The following is a 15,891-nucleotide window of genomic DNA, read 5'->3' as shown; positions in this document are numbered from 1 at the left end:
GCCCGGGCACTACTTCCGGGGCGTCAGGTCACCGTCGCTTCCTCCTCCTTAGGCTGTGGGGAAAGAGCTCGGAGGCCGGCGAGGGCGTGGGGGGAGTCGAGTCGAGAGGCTTCCGTAGGGGGTCCCCTCCGCCTGAGCCGCTGCGGGGGAGCCCAATTCCGGCGGAGGAGCCCAATTCCGCCCGCCAAGGGCCGTTGGCAGGAGAGCGTTTCTCTCCCCGCTAGAAGAGTTCAGGTCTAAATAGAACGAGGTCGACGTGGAACTAAAGCGTGGCGGGTCGGAAGAAACGAAATGGATGGCCCGGTGAAGGGGTGGCCTTTGGGCTTTCCCCCCGTCAGCTGGGCTGGAGTTTGGCTTTCAACCAAAGAGGAGAAAATCAAGTTTATCAGCCAACCCCCATCGCTTTAACCCTCTGTTTTTCAACCTTGGCCACTTTAAGCTGTGTGGACTTCAACTCCCAGAATTCCCCAGACAGCTTGGCTGTCTAGGGAATTCTGGGAGTTGAAATCCACACAACTTAAAGTGGCCAAGGTTGAAAAACACTGTTTTAAGCAAAGGAAAATATGGAGAGAGAGAGAGAGACACACACACACATACACACACCGTCTGTCTGTATCTGTGTGTGTATATATATGTACATACACACGTATATATGTGTATACACACATACAATCTGTATGATTGTATGTGTCTAGATAAAGATGTCTGTCTATATCTGTGTATATATGCACGTACACATTCTTCCAATTACAGGATTCAGCTCAAATTTTGCAGTTCTTGCTGTATCCTCCAGTGGAGGCACCTCATGAAGCGTTAGTACTCCAAACGAAAGCAAAACAAACTGCCTCCAGCATTATCTTTCTAGGCATTACTGCCAGTTGCCCCGCGGGTTGGGGGGAAAGGATCATAGAGTAGGTCCGACACCGATTTGGTTCCCCCACGAGCTACTTCCGGTGCGGACTTTTCCGCCCAGTCGCGGAAGGAAAGAATGGCAAGGTGCTGCGTAATGCAGGGCTAGTTCGAAGGGATTTTGCGCATGCGCGGAAGAGGGTGCGAGGCTGGGCAGTGGTATTCGGGGCGGCTACAGGGGAGACGCGATGCCGGATTATTTGGGGGCTGATCAGCGCAAAACCAAAGAGGAGGAGAAGGAGGATAAACCTATCCGTGGTAAGAGTTTCACCCAGGCGGTAACGCATAACTTGGGCCCCTTTAAGGCGGCTGTGTTCACACAACCCTCCTAACCAGGCCGAGGACAGATCTCAGGGATGCATTCGCGCAACGCACGGAGCTCGCCTAGGCGGCTTAACGTGTTGGGCGAAGCCAGCTTGTGATTGACTTTGTTGTGAAAATGGGTTGATGACCTAACCGGGTCAGGAGTTGTTGTGTGAATGCAGCCTGAGGAGAGTCACGCACCGGAATTGAAATGCGCGTCTCCTTTCCATCCTTAAGGCGCTTTGGGCTTATTCGGATAATGCCAGTCGGACCAAGTGTGAGACTGAGGCGGCCTTGTCCGGTTCCTCATACTTGCTCCAGTAGTAGGCGAAGCTGAAAAATGAAGGGCATTTATACAAATCCATGTTTCCCTACGCTCGTGTCCTCCGGATGGAACCCTAAGCTCCGTTTAAATGGCTGGAGTTATAGTTCAGAACAGCATCTGAAGAGGCGCAGAGTTAGGAGGTTGGAGCTGTGCAGCATAATTTTACTGTAAAAATCAGCAGATCATTCAACACTGCTAAAATAGTGTAAAACACTGTTTCATTTACTGCTGGTTGAGGGTATTTATTTATTTATTATTAGATTTGTACTCCCTCTTTTTTCCAAGAGTTGGTTGAATTCAGGTGGGTTCATCTGCCTAAAAACTGCTTTTGGCTGTTTCTGATAGCATGGAAAAGCATTTCTGAACTGAAATGGCTTCATCTGATTTTCATTGAGCTTACCTGTGATGGAACATTACCTTTTAGACCATAAGTGGCACTTCAGTAAGTTAAGCTGCTAACTTATAAATCACCTTTAATTTTTGATAATGCTGCAACTTTCCAACTGTATTGTTTCACAGAGGTTCTCGTACTTGGCCACCTCAAATAGCAGTTGTTGAAATCGGTTGGAGCTATTTCTGAACAGAGATGATTGAAATGGGTCCTGAAGGGAACTTTAGTGCCAAAGGCCTAATCTGTAATCAATATATACATGCTTTCTGAGTTAATTAATTCCTAAAGATAAAAATCAGATTTATTTGCAATGTAATCATACGGTTTGCTCGGAATGCCAAATTATCTCTACAGTACCAGCTTTATTTAGTTTATTATTAGATTTATATCCTTCCTTTCCTTCTATAGCTCATAGTGAAGCACCTAGCACTTCCTCCTATTTTTCCCCACAACAACAACTTGATGAGAGAAAGAGAGTAACTATCCCAGGGTCACCTACTGAGCTTCCACGGCTGAAGGAGAACTAGAATCTGGGTCTCCACATTCATAGTCCATCACACCTGTTTAATTTCTTTGCCCTGAACCACTGTACATGTAGAAGAGAAGAGATGAAATAATGGAACAAAGCTCAGGGGTTTTTTTCCCGTTTTGTCCTATAAGGTTGTATATATAGTACCTGATGATAAAGTGAGATTACTGTAATGACCTTGTTATTATCTATTGGGAAACAAAGTAAAATGTCATCCCTTTACTATTTTAAATTATCTCTGTTATGTCTCTCAGCTTTGGATGAAGGTGATATTGCCCTGTTGAAAACTTATGTAAGTACTTCATGTAGCTACCACTTCTAGCATACTTTGAGAACTGGTCATAATGAAATACTTAGGAAGCATCTGCATTAAACAAATTGATAAGGATTCCAGAGGGATATTCACATTTTGCAGCAAAGATGAGAAAGAGCTTTATGGCATCTAAAAGACTAATTGATTGTTGAATATGTTTTCTTGGATCACTTTTGGATCAATTTCCATCTTCAGATGCATAGAGTATTTTCCTCATTGGGTATTTTGTACACATACACACAGAGCTGCTGTTGGAGGGAGAAAGAGAATGGAGTAAGAAAGAAGAGACAGTTACCTGCAGGAGAGCCTTTTTACCAAATAAATAATTAAATACGGTTTAAACATTCTTGCAATGAATTGCTAGATCATACACGTAGTGTGATCTGAAACATAGGTTTCTGTTTAATCTGTGAAATCTAAACTCATCTCCTGATGAATCTGGGATGAATTCAGTCTTTGTCATTTTGGCTAGCAGAGATTATCTACCACACAACACTGTTTTTTGTTAGAAATTGTTCAGATGAGGCTAATACTAGAGCCCTGTTCAGGCACCTCAGAAAGGGATAAAACTCAGCATGGAGTTATACTCTCTGATGTCTCAACAGTAACATTTTATCTGCAAAGGCATCTGTAGTTTTAGTGAAGATTTCTGCACTGAGGATGTATTCACCTTTCCAGCTCAATGTGTTTCAGTTTCCAAGTGAGTTTTGCTCTTTTTGATAGTGCCTGCAGGAAAATGTTATGTGATCGTGTTCTTAAGTTCATATCCTAAACAAAGCAGGGCTTACAAACTTTAAATAAACATTGGGCTGTAGCTCAGTCATGCAGTGCCTGTTTTCAGTGCAAGGGAGCTCTGCTTTGCTCCTTAGCATTTAGTGTGAGAACCACCTGCAACTGACCAGGGTTAGCCAGTGATCAGGGTGAGGAAGCTGTCGGGCCTAGATCGCAGAAATTGGGATAGATTGTTTAAGGTTGCAGTAACACAAATATTGCTTGGTTTTCTCAGTCTGTAATCTTTTTCAAATCCAGGGCCAGAGCACATACTCAAGGCAAATCAAACAAGTAGAAGATGACATTCAACAGTTACTTAAGAAAATCAATGAACTCACAGGTACTTTTTTTTTTAAGCTTTAGAAGCAGTAATCTGTCTCATGCTGGCCTTGACTGTTCAGAGTGCTGAATTTCCTAAGAGGTGAAGTTCAGGGTATCATTTGTGGTAACACCCCAGAAAAGCTCAAAAGAGGAAAAGAGATTAAGCAGAAGGAAAGAAATGAAAGTGTTTCTTCAGCTGAGAAAAAGGGGGAAGTAGAGAAGGTAGAATCAGATAAGAAGGTGCTTAAATGTAGTCTTGGGAATGTTGGCATTGGCTTGGAAAAAAAGACAGCAAGAATCTCCATGGAAAATTGGGGTGACACAGTAGTTAAGAGCAAGGTTTAGGATTTGGAAAGGCCCAGTTTAAATCTATTAAAGAATTGGTTTTCTGGGTATAATTTCTGAAGAGTGCTAAAATGTTTTCTATCCACCTTGTAAAATTTTCAAACTGTTTGACTGTGAAGATCTGCAGGCACCTGCTGCTTTCATCAAAATGAGAAAAGCAGCATCACGCTGCAAGCTCTGTCCCTTTTGGATGTGTGAGTGACATTTCCACCCTTGTATAAAGGGGCGGGGCTTATGGTATGCTGCTTTTTTCAGACTGACCCTTTTTGTACACCCCTGCTCAGGCCATTGGTTTTGACCCTACAATAGCACTGATTTTAAAAGATTTTATTTTATTTTGTCACATTCGAGTTTAATTGGTAGTTGCAATTTGCTATAGTAAGCTAAGCCTTGAGAATATATTGTGTTGATCTGAATGGCAAAATGGCTCCTTGGTTTTGTTCCCCCCCCCCCTTGTAGGCATTAAAGAATCAGACACTGGCTTGGCTCCACCTGCCCTTTGGGATCTAGCTGCCGATAAACAGACTCTTCAGAGTGAGCAGCCACTGCAGGTGGCCAGGTATATACTACTTTGTTGTTCAGTCAGTGTGGCAGCAAGGCCCTATCAAAATGAATAGCGTTCAGTCCTTTATGTATGACACATTCTGCTTGTTAAAGAGTGAAATTATCTTAGGGACCTTTCCGGTATAATTAATTGATTTTTTTTCCCCCTGTTCAATCCTGTCCGATTCTTGGAGACTGCCTGGAGAAGTCCCTGCAGTTTTCTTGGCAAGGTTTTTTGGAACTGGTTTGCCATTGCCTTCTTCCTAGGGCTGAGAGGGAGGGACTGGCCCAAGGTCACCCAGCTGGCTTTGTGCCTAAGGCGGGACTAGAACTCACGGTCTCCCAGTTTCTAGCCTGGTGCCTTAACCACTGCACCAACCTGGCTCTCAGTTAATTGATTATGTGCCATCAAATCAGTATTGACTCTTAGCAGCCGCATAGAGTTCCTCCAGGATGATCTATCCCCAAGCTGGTCCTTCAGATCTTCTAAAGGCTTCCAGTATAACATACAGGGCTATATTTCAATGTGATGGTACAGATGTTGGCTTTCACAGGGAGCTGTTTGCTAGAAGATGCTTAAGTACCTCTTAACTTCATGCATGTTTTGCCCAAACATTTGTTGCATCTGGTGAAAGCCAACATGTTTAATCAATTTGAAGTGGTGCTTCTCTTCACGTTTTTGAAATCCATTTGATGAATGGCAATAACACTGAAAGCACTTTTCAGTGTATATGCCCTTCCTTTGTTGTTGCTGATATTTTCATCTTAATGAAAAAAGAAATCTCTTCTTAATGAAGAAATAAAATGTAACATAAAGAAAAAAGAGCTACTTTTAATTAACAAGCAAAGTAGAAACAGAATACTAGTGTAAATGGTTAAAGCTGTCTGTGAATAATCCTTGGCTGAATGCTGGCAGGTTAAACTTGATTTGTTTATTGAATTGTTTTCTCTTTTGCTTAGGTGTACAAAGATAATCAATGCAGATTCTGAGGACCCCAAGTATATTATCAATGTTAAACAATTTGCCAAATTTGTGGTGGATCTTAGCGATCAGGTGGCACCTACTGACATTGAAGAAGGAATGAGAGTGGGGTGAGTTGGTGCTAATGCTTTATCACCCCGGGATTCTTCAAGAGTAACTATTTTCAATATATTTTAAATATAATTTTGTGAGATTAAGTATGTATCGTGTTGTAGTTCCCAAAAATTACTTGTTACGTATAATAATACAATTCTCATTACAATTCAGTATTGGAAAAGAATACAGTAAGCCCTGATTTGTGCGACGTTGTCCCCCTGGGATACACTTGCAATCCAAACCATTAGTTCAGTTTTCACCAGCTTCAACCTTGCGAATAGCTTGCATTCTTCAGCAGGCATTTTTCCATCTCCTGACTGATAGTCTGACACAGTCAAAAGTAAAAGTACCAAATGAGGAATTAATAAGTGAAATAAAAATGCCTTGATTATCTGCCTATAATGCATCAGAGAAGGAGTCAGTTTAACAACCCTTAGGAGGTACTGCTATTGAGAAAGTCCTATTCTGTATCTTAGGCTGCTTTATCTCTCCTGAAGATAATTTCTGTTGATTGTTCATGCAGGAAAAGCAGTTCTTCGGTGATCCTGGCTGTGGGCTCTTTGGGTTTTATGGGTTTTAAGCAGTATATTAAATCTGGCCTGGAGATAAAGTAGAAGACATAAAATGACATCTAACTGTTACATAGCAATATCAGTGGTTTACAGAAAAGTGATACAATAAACCATAACAGACTTTATCATTTCAAATGATATTGACCACTTGGGAAAGAATTTAGACCCAGTTAGAAACAGCATCAATTTCACCAGCTTTTGCAAAGCAAGGAAAGAGAAGATCCATAAGCAACATCGAATCTTTCTGCAGAAAGTTTCACAATCTGAGTGCCATTCTCCAGAAAGCTCTAGATCTTATTGCTTCCCTAGGAAAATCTTCATTCACCAGTATTTTTTTTTCTTTTAATCAGGTAAGTGAGGTCTGTGTAACGAAGGGCAGCTTTCCCTCAATTGATGCCCTCCAAATATGATGGCCAGTGCCACATTTAAGACAATGGGAGTTGTAGCAGAAAGCACCTAGGGAGACCCAGGTCAGGGAAGGAAGAGTTTAAAGATCAAGAGCCCATTCTGGTTAGAATGCAGCTGATAACAAACCAGATTTTCACATGTCTGATTTGTATGATTATTGGGGAACATTCCAAGCTAAGATTCTGACTGCTGCACTTGGAACTAGTTGTCATTTTCATCTGTCTGTAATATGGTCATTAAGATATAAAATAAACTAATTATTGTGACATCTAGCTGGAACTGACAGTAATTTCTATAAGCATAATATGGGATACAATTTATTTTGCTTTCTTCTGAAGTACTAGCCCACTGTAAAATGCCTTAACTGCAGAGGAATAGAGCAAAAACGGTAAAATTTGAACTGATATCTAATCCTGATATCATACATGGCTTGCAATGCAGCTCTCTTCTGTTAGTGTGTCAATATTCTGAGCATAGCCACTTTCCTAACATGTTAGTTGTTGTTTATTCGTTTAGTCGCTTCCGACTCTTCGTGACTTCATGGACCAGCCCACGCCAGAGCTTCCTGTCGGTCGTCAACACCCCCAGCTCCCCCAGGGACGAGTCCGTCACCTCTAGAATATCATCCATCCATCTTGCCCTTGGTCGGCCCCTCTTCCTTTTGCCTTCCACTCTCCCTAGCATCAGCATCTTCTCCAGGGTGTCCTGTCTTCTCATTATGTGGCCGAAGTATTTCAGTTTTGCCTTTAATATCATTCCCTCAAGTGAGCAGTCTGGCTTGATTTCCTGGAGGATGGACTGGTTGGATCTTCTTGCAGTCCAAGGCACTCTCAGAATTTTCCTCCAACACCACAGTTCAAAAGCATCGATCTTCCTTCGCTCAGCCTTCCTTATGGTCCAGCTCTCGCAGCCATATGTTACTACAGGGAACACCATTGCTTTAACTATGCGGGCCTTTGTTGTCAGTGTGATGTCTCTGCTCTTAACTATTTTATCGAGATTTGTCATTGCTCTTCTTCCAAGGATTAAGCGTCTTCTGATTTCCTGACTGCAGTCAGCATCTGCAGTAATCTTTGCGCCTAGGAATACAAAGTCTTTCACTGCTTCTACATTTTCTCCCTCTATTTGCCAGTTATCAATCAAGCTGGTTGCCATAATCTTGGTTTTTTTGAGGTTTAGCTGCAAACCAGCTTTTGCACTTTCTTCTTTCACCTTCATCATAAGGCTCCTCAGTTCCTCTTCGCTTTCAGCCATCAAAGTGGTATCATCTGCATATCTGAGATTGTTAATGTTTCTTCCAGAGATTTTAACTCCAGCCTTGGATTCCTCAAGGCCAGCTTGTCGCATGATGTGTTCTGCATACAAGTTGAATAGGTAGGGTGAGAGTATACAGCCCTGCCGTACTCCTTTCCCAATCTTAAACCAGTCTGTTGTTCCGTGGTCTGTTCTTACTGTTGCTACTTGGTCGTTATACAGATTCTTCAGGAGGCATACAAGATGACTTGGTATCCCCATACCACTAAGGACTTGCCACAATTTGTTATGGTCCACACAGTCAAAGGCTTTAGAATAGTCAATAAAACAGAAATAGATGTTTTTCTGAAACTCCCTGGCTTTTTCCATTATCCAGCGGATATTGGCAATTTGGTCCCTAGTTCCTCTGCCTTTTCTAAACCCAGCTTGTACATCTGGCAATTCTCGCTCCATGAACTGCTGAAGTCTACCTTGCAGGATCTTGAGCATTACCTTACTGGCATGTGAAATGAGTGCCACTGTTCGATAGTTTGAACATTCTTTAGTGTTTCCCTTTTTTGGTATGGGGATATAAGTTGATTTTTTCCAGTCTGATGGCCATTCTTGTGTTTTCCAAATTTGCTGGCATATAGCATGCATTACCTTGACAGCATCATCTTGCAAGATTTTGAACAGTTCAGCTGGGATGCCGTCGTCTCCTGTTGCCTTGTTATTAGCAATGCTTCTTAAGGCCCACTCAACCTCACTCTTCAGGATGTCTGGCTCTAGCTCACCGACCACACTGTCAAAGCTATCCCCGATATTGTTATCCTTCCTATACAGGTCTTCCGTATATTCTTGCCACCTTTTCTTGATCTCTTCTTCTTCTGTTAGGTCCTTGCCATCTTTGTTTTTGATCATACCCATTTTTGCCTGGAATTTACCTCCAATGTTTCTAATTTTCTGGAAGAGGTCTCTTGTCCTTCCTATTCTATTGTCTTCTTCCACTTCTGCGCATTGCTTGTTTAAAAATAATTCCTTATCTCTTCTGGCTAACCTCTGGAATTTTGCATTTAATTGGGCATATCTCCCCCTATCACTGTTGCCTTTTGCTTTCCTTCTTTCTTGGGCTACTTCTAGTGTCTCAGCAGACAGCCATTTTGCCTTCTTGGTTTTCTCTTTCTTTGGGATGTATTTTGTTGCCGCCTCCTGAACAATGCTGCCAACTTCTGTCCAGAGTTCTTCCGGGACCCTATCTACTAAGTCCAGTCCCTTAAATCTATTCTTCACCTCCACTGCATATTCCTTAGGAATATTAGTGAGCTCATATCTAGCTGATCTGTGGGTCTTCCCTAATCTCTTTAGTCTGATCCTAAATTGTGCAAGAAGAAGTTCGTGATCTGAACTACAGTCAGCTCCAGGCCTTGTTTTTACCGACTGTACAGATGTCCGCCACCTTTGGCTGCAAAGGATGTAATCAATCTGATTTCGGTGTTGTCCATCTGGTGAAGTCCATGTATAAAGCCGTCTCTTAGGTTGTTGGAAGAGAGTGTTTGTTATGCAGAGTGAATTGTCTTGGCAAAATTCTATCAGCCTGCGTCCTGCTTCGTTTTGTTCTCCCAGGCCATACTTACCTGTAATTCGAGGTGTCATTTGACTGCCCACCTTAGCATTCCAGTCTCCTGTGATGAAAATAACATCTCTTTTAGGCGTGTTGTCCAGTAGGTGCTGCAGATCCTCATAGAACTGCTCTACTTCAGCTTCTTCAGCATTTGTGGTTGGGGCGTATATTTGGATCACTGTGATGTTAGATGGCTTGCCCTGAATTCGAATTGAGATCATTCTGTCGTTTTTTGGGTTGTATCCGAGCACTGCTTTAGCCACTTTACTATTAATTATGAAGGCTACTCCATTTCTTCTGTGGTCCTCTTGTCCGCAGTAGTAGATCTGGTGGTCATTTGATGTGAAGTGGCCCATTCCAGTCCATTTCAGTTCACTGACGCCCAAAATGTCTATCTTTAATCTTGACATCTCACCAATAACCACATCCAATTTGCCCTGGCTCATAGATCTTACATTCCAGGTTCCGATGGTGTGTTGATCCTTAGAACATCGGATTCGCCGTTCACCACCAGCACCGTCGGCCGCTAGCCGTCCTTTCGGCTTTGAGCTAGCTGCGTCATCACGTCTGGGGCTAGTTGAGCTCATCCTCTGTTCCTCCCCAGTAGCATTTTGACCATCTTCCGACCTGGGGGTCTCATCTTCCGATGGTATACCGACATATCTCTGGTTGTACTGATCCATTTAGTTTTCACGGCAAGAATACTGAGGTGGGTTGCCATTACCTTCCCCAGGGATCGTATTTAGTCTGACCTCTCTGTCATGACCTTCCCGTCTTGGGTGGCCCTTCACGGTTTAGCTCATGGCATCATTGAGGTGCTCAAGCTCCAGCACCACGACAAGGTAACGATCCTTTGCTGAAGAACATGTTAGAGGAATGCTTTTAAAGGGCTTTAAAGACACATCCAAAATAAGGCTTTTCAATTTCTTTATGCAGCGTGGACAGAAACAAATATCAGATCCACATCCCCCTACCTCCAAAGATTGACCCGACTGTCACTATGATGCAGGTGAAGATGTTTCTTAATTCTTCTTGGTATCTCTAACTTTTCTAATCGGGTATTCTTCATGTGGAACATGTATGAAATTTCTAATTACAAATACATACAGACATCTGTTTTGTCACAAAGGTGGAGGAAAAACCGGATGTTACGTACAGTGATGTGGGAGGATGCAAAGAGCAGATTGAGAAGCTGAGAGAGGTGGTGGAAACACCCTTGCTTCATGTAAGTATGAAGCATTTGCCTTCAACCGTAAATGAACAGCATGCTGTAGACTTGGCTTTTCCCAGCAGAAGGGCATAGATTGTGGATGCTCCTTCTGTAGTTTGTTTATTCGAAATCTCAATAAGGCACTGTGGCTTGTTCTTCTCCTAAACAACCCAGGTTCAGATACCATGGTTTGTTGCTGGCTTCTGATCTTGGTTTGCCAGAAGAAACAGATCAAATGTCATTATCAGCAAACAATGGAAGCTGCTAATAAGTTGCCTGTGGTTATTTTCTTCTTCCTTTAACTTGCCAGAGCTTTTACAGGAATGAAAAGGAGACACCCAGATATTTGGGAGTACAGTTCGCACAATCCATGTTATATTGAGGGAATTGAAATCCATAACATCTGCAGTGCACAGTTGCATATGCTTGGAATGTGGAATGAGTACCAATTGCCATTGGATCATTTATTTTGTTACTACTGTACTACCTAACATTTTTTCAACTCCTGGGATATCCTGTGGGCCCTCAGTTGGTTCTCTATCTCTTTAAAAATGGAAGAGGTTCGTGATAATTCATTGACAGCATTTGAATTATAACCTTATGGCAATCTTCGGCTCCTTCTGGCAAGCTCTTTGCTCCAGTTTGCAAAGTCAGTGATGGGATCAATTCTAGAGATTTTAATCCCAGTTCTTTGTGTTCTCTCTCTGTCTCTCTCCCCCCACCCCGCTTATAGCCAGAACGATTTGTCAACCTTGGGATTGAACCCCCCAAAGGAGTACTTCTGTTTGGCCCACCTGGGACAGGCAAAACACTTTGTGCTCGAGCTGTTGCAAATCGGACCGATGCCTGTTTCATCCGAGTGATTGGGTCTGAGCTGGTGCAGAAATACGTGGGAGAGGTAACGGATAATGTCGGGGAACATCTTGCAAGCTAGATTGTTTTCTTGCCTGGCTTCTCTGTAGATCAGTGTTTCTTAACCTTAGCAACTTGAAGATGTGTGGACTTCAACTCCATGGCTGGCTGGGGAATTCTGGGAGTTGAAGTCCACACATCTTCAAGTTGCTAAGGTTGAGAAACACTGATCTAGATCATCCAAGTCCTTCTGTTGGATCTTGGGTGCAGAACATTACAGACTGCTATGAATGGCATACTTGTGATTCCATTTTGATGGATTTTCCCTGCCCCTTTCCTGCTTTGTTGCATGACAATGAGGAATGCTGGGACCTCATGCCTGTGGCAGTTTTTTAGCATATAGATTCAAAACGCTGTTCGTTATGTAAGGTGTACGTAAAAGACTGTATGTTGGGTGATGAGTGTGGAAAGGTCTGCAGCCAGTACGGTTTCACGCGTATAAATAATTTTGAGCTCAGGGAACTCACATTTACTTAAAAGCTGGTTCAACTAGAGTAATTTGGGATCCACTTTTTGAAATTTTAAGTGGCATAACAGATCAGCTGACAGAAGAAAAACATAGTTACTTTGTTTTCTTCTTTTTGGTTTAATATTCCTTCTTTTTGGTTTAATAGGGTGCTCGAATGGTTCGGGAGCTGTTTGAAATGGCCAGGACTAAAAAGGCATGCCTTATCTTCTTTGATGAAATTGATGCTATTGGAGGTTGGTCTCAGAATGCGTATATTTCTTTAATACATCATGTAACGTTGGCTGTGAATCTTCTTTTTTTATAATGGAAATAAAACAGTGCTTCCTTCCCAAGAAGCTCTTTCTCTGGATATTTATATCTTGTTTTGTTTTGCTTTTAATTTATTTGTAAAATACCAGCATAAGCAGTCAGTGTTGACAGTGTGGGATCAAAAACTTGCCTAGCTTTTAGTCAGCATCTTTAGTCAGCAGACAATTCTGAACTACTTGTTTCTTCATTAGGTGCTCGCTTTGATGATGGGGCTGGAGGAGACAATGAAGTCCAGCGCACAATGCTGGAATTGATCAACCAACTTGATGGCTTCGATCCAAGAGGGAATATTAAAGTGTTGATGGCAACTAACAGACCTGATACCTTGGATCCTGCATTGATGAGGCCTGGAAGATTAGATAGGAAGATTGAATTTAGCCTACCAGATCTAGAGGTTTTAGAATGCTTTTATTTTTGAATAATGTGATGGTGGTGGTGGTGATGAACATGTTAGTGTGTTTATTAGAACTGAGTGACTATTGGTGAAAATAGACTTTTCATATTACATCTCTAAGCTGTGTACCTCTTAAAACAGCAACTTTGACCAAACATTATTTCTCTAGCAAGTTTGCAATTTTTTTGCTCAAGGATCAAATTTCCTCAGATTAATTGGGGGGGGGGGCTACATGCTAGGTTAGAGTGGGCTGAGCTTGACCAAACCCTTTTCTTCCTCCCTCCCCTCCCAAGAACCTTGCACAAGTATGAGGTGATAGTAGAATGCGTCTCTAGTTGTTCCATACATAGCCCATCCTTTCTCTTACTCCTACACGCATTCATCCCTACTCACACTTCATCTGCTCTCTGTTCTGGCACACGTTGGCATGCTCAGAGCTGATCTGTCTTGCCTTTTGTAGGAAGAGCAGGGCAAGTCTTCTTGATCTGAGCCAGGAGTCCTCTTGAAAGCCAGTCCTTAAGGGAACTCACATTTACTTAACTATCTGACTTATTTCTTGTATGCCTGTCATAACCAAAGCCTGATTCTTTTTCTTTCTTTCTTTCTTTCTTTCTTTCTTTCTTTCTTTAGGGAAGAACTCACATATTCAAAATACACGCTCGTTCAATGAGCGTTGAAAGAGACATAAGATTTGAGTTGCTAGCTCGATTGTGTCCTAATAGCACTGGTAAGTTAAACATTGTAGATTTTGTTGGGTTTCTCTCCCTCATGCTTTGTTATCATGCTTCACATTGTTTTTAAATCCATTTTTGTTCCTCCACCCCACTCCCCACAGGTGCTGAAATTCGCAGTGTCTGTACGGAGGCAGGTATGTTTGCTATCAGAGCAAGGCGAAAGATTGCCACTGAGAAAGACTTCCTGGATGCTGTGAACAAAGTCATCAAGTCCTATGCCAAGTTCAGCGCTACCCCACGATACATGACTTACAACTAACCCTGGACCTCTCAGATAACCCTCAAAAAATATAGTTTGTTTCTGTGGAGTGCTGTATTGTAGCTGGATGAGTAGAAGTAAAAAGAACATTCCAACTTAAATGGTGGTCATTACTGAAGGTATAAATGTTCGGCTTCATTGTGATACTCATGATTGTGAGATCCAAGTCAACTCCAAACATTAATGCTTCTTGTTTTTTATTTAATACTTCCTAAATCAAGTGTAAATCTCTTCACCCTATTTAAGTTAAGCTTTGCATCAGGAATACCTTTGAGAAGAGCACAGTAGTACCTTGGTCCACAAGTCCCTAGACATGAGCAACTGTCCCATGAGATGGTTTCCTCCAGCTGGTTTGAGGACTAGGGCTGAGCATCTAAGAATGCTGGAGCGGTGGAATTAGTTTTTAAAAAAGAGGAAAGAAAGAATAAGAAGCTAAGGCATTGTACTGCTGGTGACTGCCTTTATTATAAGCTGTGGGTGACGTGGTGGAGGGCCAACATAATGTTTATAGAAGATTTATCACCATACAAAAATGAATGAATTGGCTATATAAAATGACAAGTGGGATCTCATCAACTATTGCAGTATGAAATGCTTCGGTTTCAGATTCCAACTGCTCCATTTTAAAAAAAAAAAAATTGGTGGAAGGAGTTTGTATGTGCAGGTATTAATAATTTATTAAATATATTGTATAGTGTACTGCCTGACTCTCAATGACTTTGGGAAGTTCACAACAATCAACGCAATCATAATCAAATCAGTAAAACAAAAAATAATAAAAGATAAAGATTACTGGCAGCTGCATTTAAATTCTGATTTCTCTATGGCTATAGGTAACTCATTTCCGTTCTCCGCAATATTTTAAAATTGGATCTTATTGTGTAGCTGGACCTGAGCTAGTATTATCTACCACTTTTCTGTGTTTGGTCCATTTTGTTCTGCGCTCTCTACCACACAGTGGCATCCAATATTATTGAACCATTTTCTCCTTAAGATTTTCATGATTTTCAAACTTTAGGATTAGCTTAACATTTATTGTTCTGCTATGGTTTAGGCTGTATTAATAGTGTAAAGAATAGAGGTGTCACCATGGAGGCATAAACACAGGTTTAGTATCTGGGAAGGGGAAGACCACACAGTTTCCAGATTTTTCTCTTATTTTAGTCCAGTTTACAAAGACAGAAGGAAGCAATTTGGATATAAGTTAAGCCTTACCTGAATAAATAAGTAGTTGCAGTTTTCAGCGGCTTCAGTGTTGCTAATTTGTTTGCATTCTTTAGCAGGCAGTTTCCCCCCTTTCTCTAGGGAAGCAGTTTGCTCTTTCACCATTGTTTTTCTCTTGGCTTGCATTTGTTCCCAAAAGCTTTCTAAGTAAGCCAGTCTTAACCCAGTAGGATGTAAGCCTGCTGTACCTATTTTCCTAGTGTACGTGCGCCCCCGCCCCAGGTCCCTAATCCCTAGTTCTGCTCCAAATTCTCACCCTAGTTCTAAGCAAAGGGCTTACAAATAGTTGGTGTGGTAGCATTTACTCTCCAATGGAAGCATCATTGTGAGTTGAGCAGTCGTACCAGTCAAATAAATATAAGCCAATCCTTTGGCAGGCAAACCTAAATAAATAAATAGAGCTAATCCTTTGGCAGGCAAACCTTTTCATTTGCTATCTTCATCATCTTCAGTCCCTTGAACTGAAGTAGGGTATCTTCAGCACCCTTCTCAAGGTGTACCCTCAAATACTTCAGTGGGTATTAAGCCTGGTCTCACCCCACACCCCATAAATCCTGGTTAGAGTCAACTGCTCAGTCCATTGTAGGCTTACCAGTTAATCTTGCTCTGGATAGAAACCACAGGATACAGACCGACTTCACATGCTATCAGAGCTGTCCAGTCCCTTATAACCGTTCTAAAACAGCTGCCAGTGAGACCCTCCCCAGCATCCTTTGTT

The 15,891-nt window shown here is 42.0% G+C and overlaps 1 protein-coding gene across 1 annotated transcript; it reads left to right on the top strand.

Moving 5' to 3' along the window:
• Window positions 1–1,012: 1,012 nt before the first annotated feature.
• Window positions 1,013–14,050, top strand: PSMC2 (proteasome 26S subunit, ATPase 2). Its single transcript, XM_063308046.1, has 12 exons — window positions 1,013–1,167; window positions 2,712–2,749; window positions 3,800–3,881; window positions 4,667–4,766; window positions 5,711–5,842; window positions 10,599–10,671; window positions 10,792–10,887; window positions 11,606–11,770; window positions 12,399–12,486; window positions 12,754–12,956; window positions 13,587–13,683; window positions 13,792–14,050. The coding sequence occupies exons 1-12, from the start codon at window positions 1,098–1,100 to the stop codon at window positions 13,947–13,949; spliced, it is 1,302 nt and encodes a 433-aa protein (XP_063164116.1). The 5' UTR covers window positions 1,013–1,097; the 3' UTR covers window positions 13,950–14,050.
• Window positions 14,051–15,891: the final 1,841 nt, after the last annotated feature.

Source organism: Candoia aspera, chromosome 7, assembly GCF_035149785.1.
Source record: "Candoia aspera isolate rCanAsp1 chromosome 7, rCanAsp1.hap2, whole genome shotgun sequence".
Classification (NCBI taxonomy): Eukaryota; Metazoa; Chordata; class Lepidosauria; order Squamata; family Boidae; genus Candoia; species Candoia aspera.
Note: the sequence above shows the minus strand (reverse complement) of the source record. Positions and strands in the feature narration are given on the sequence as shown.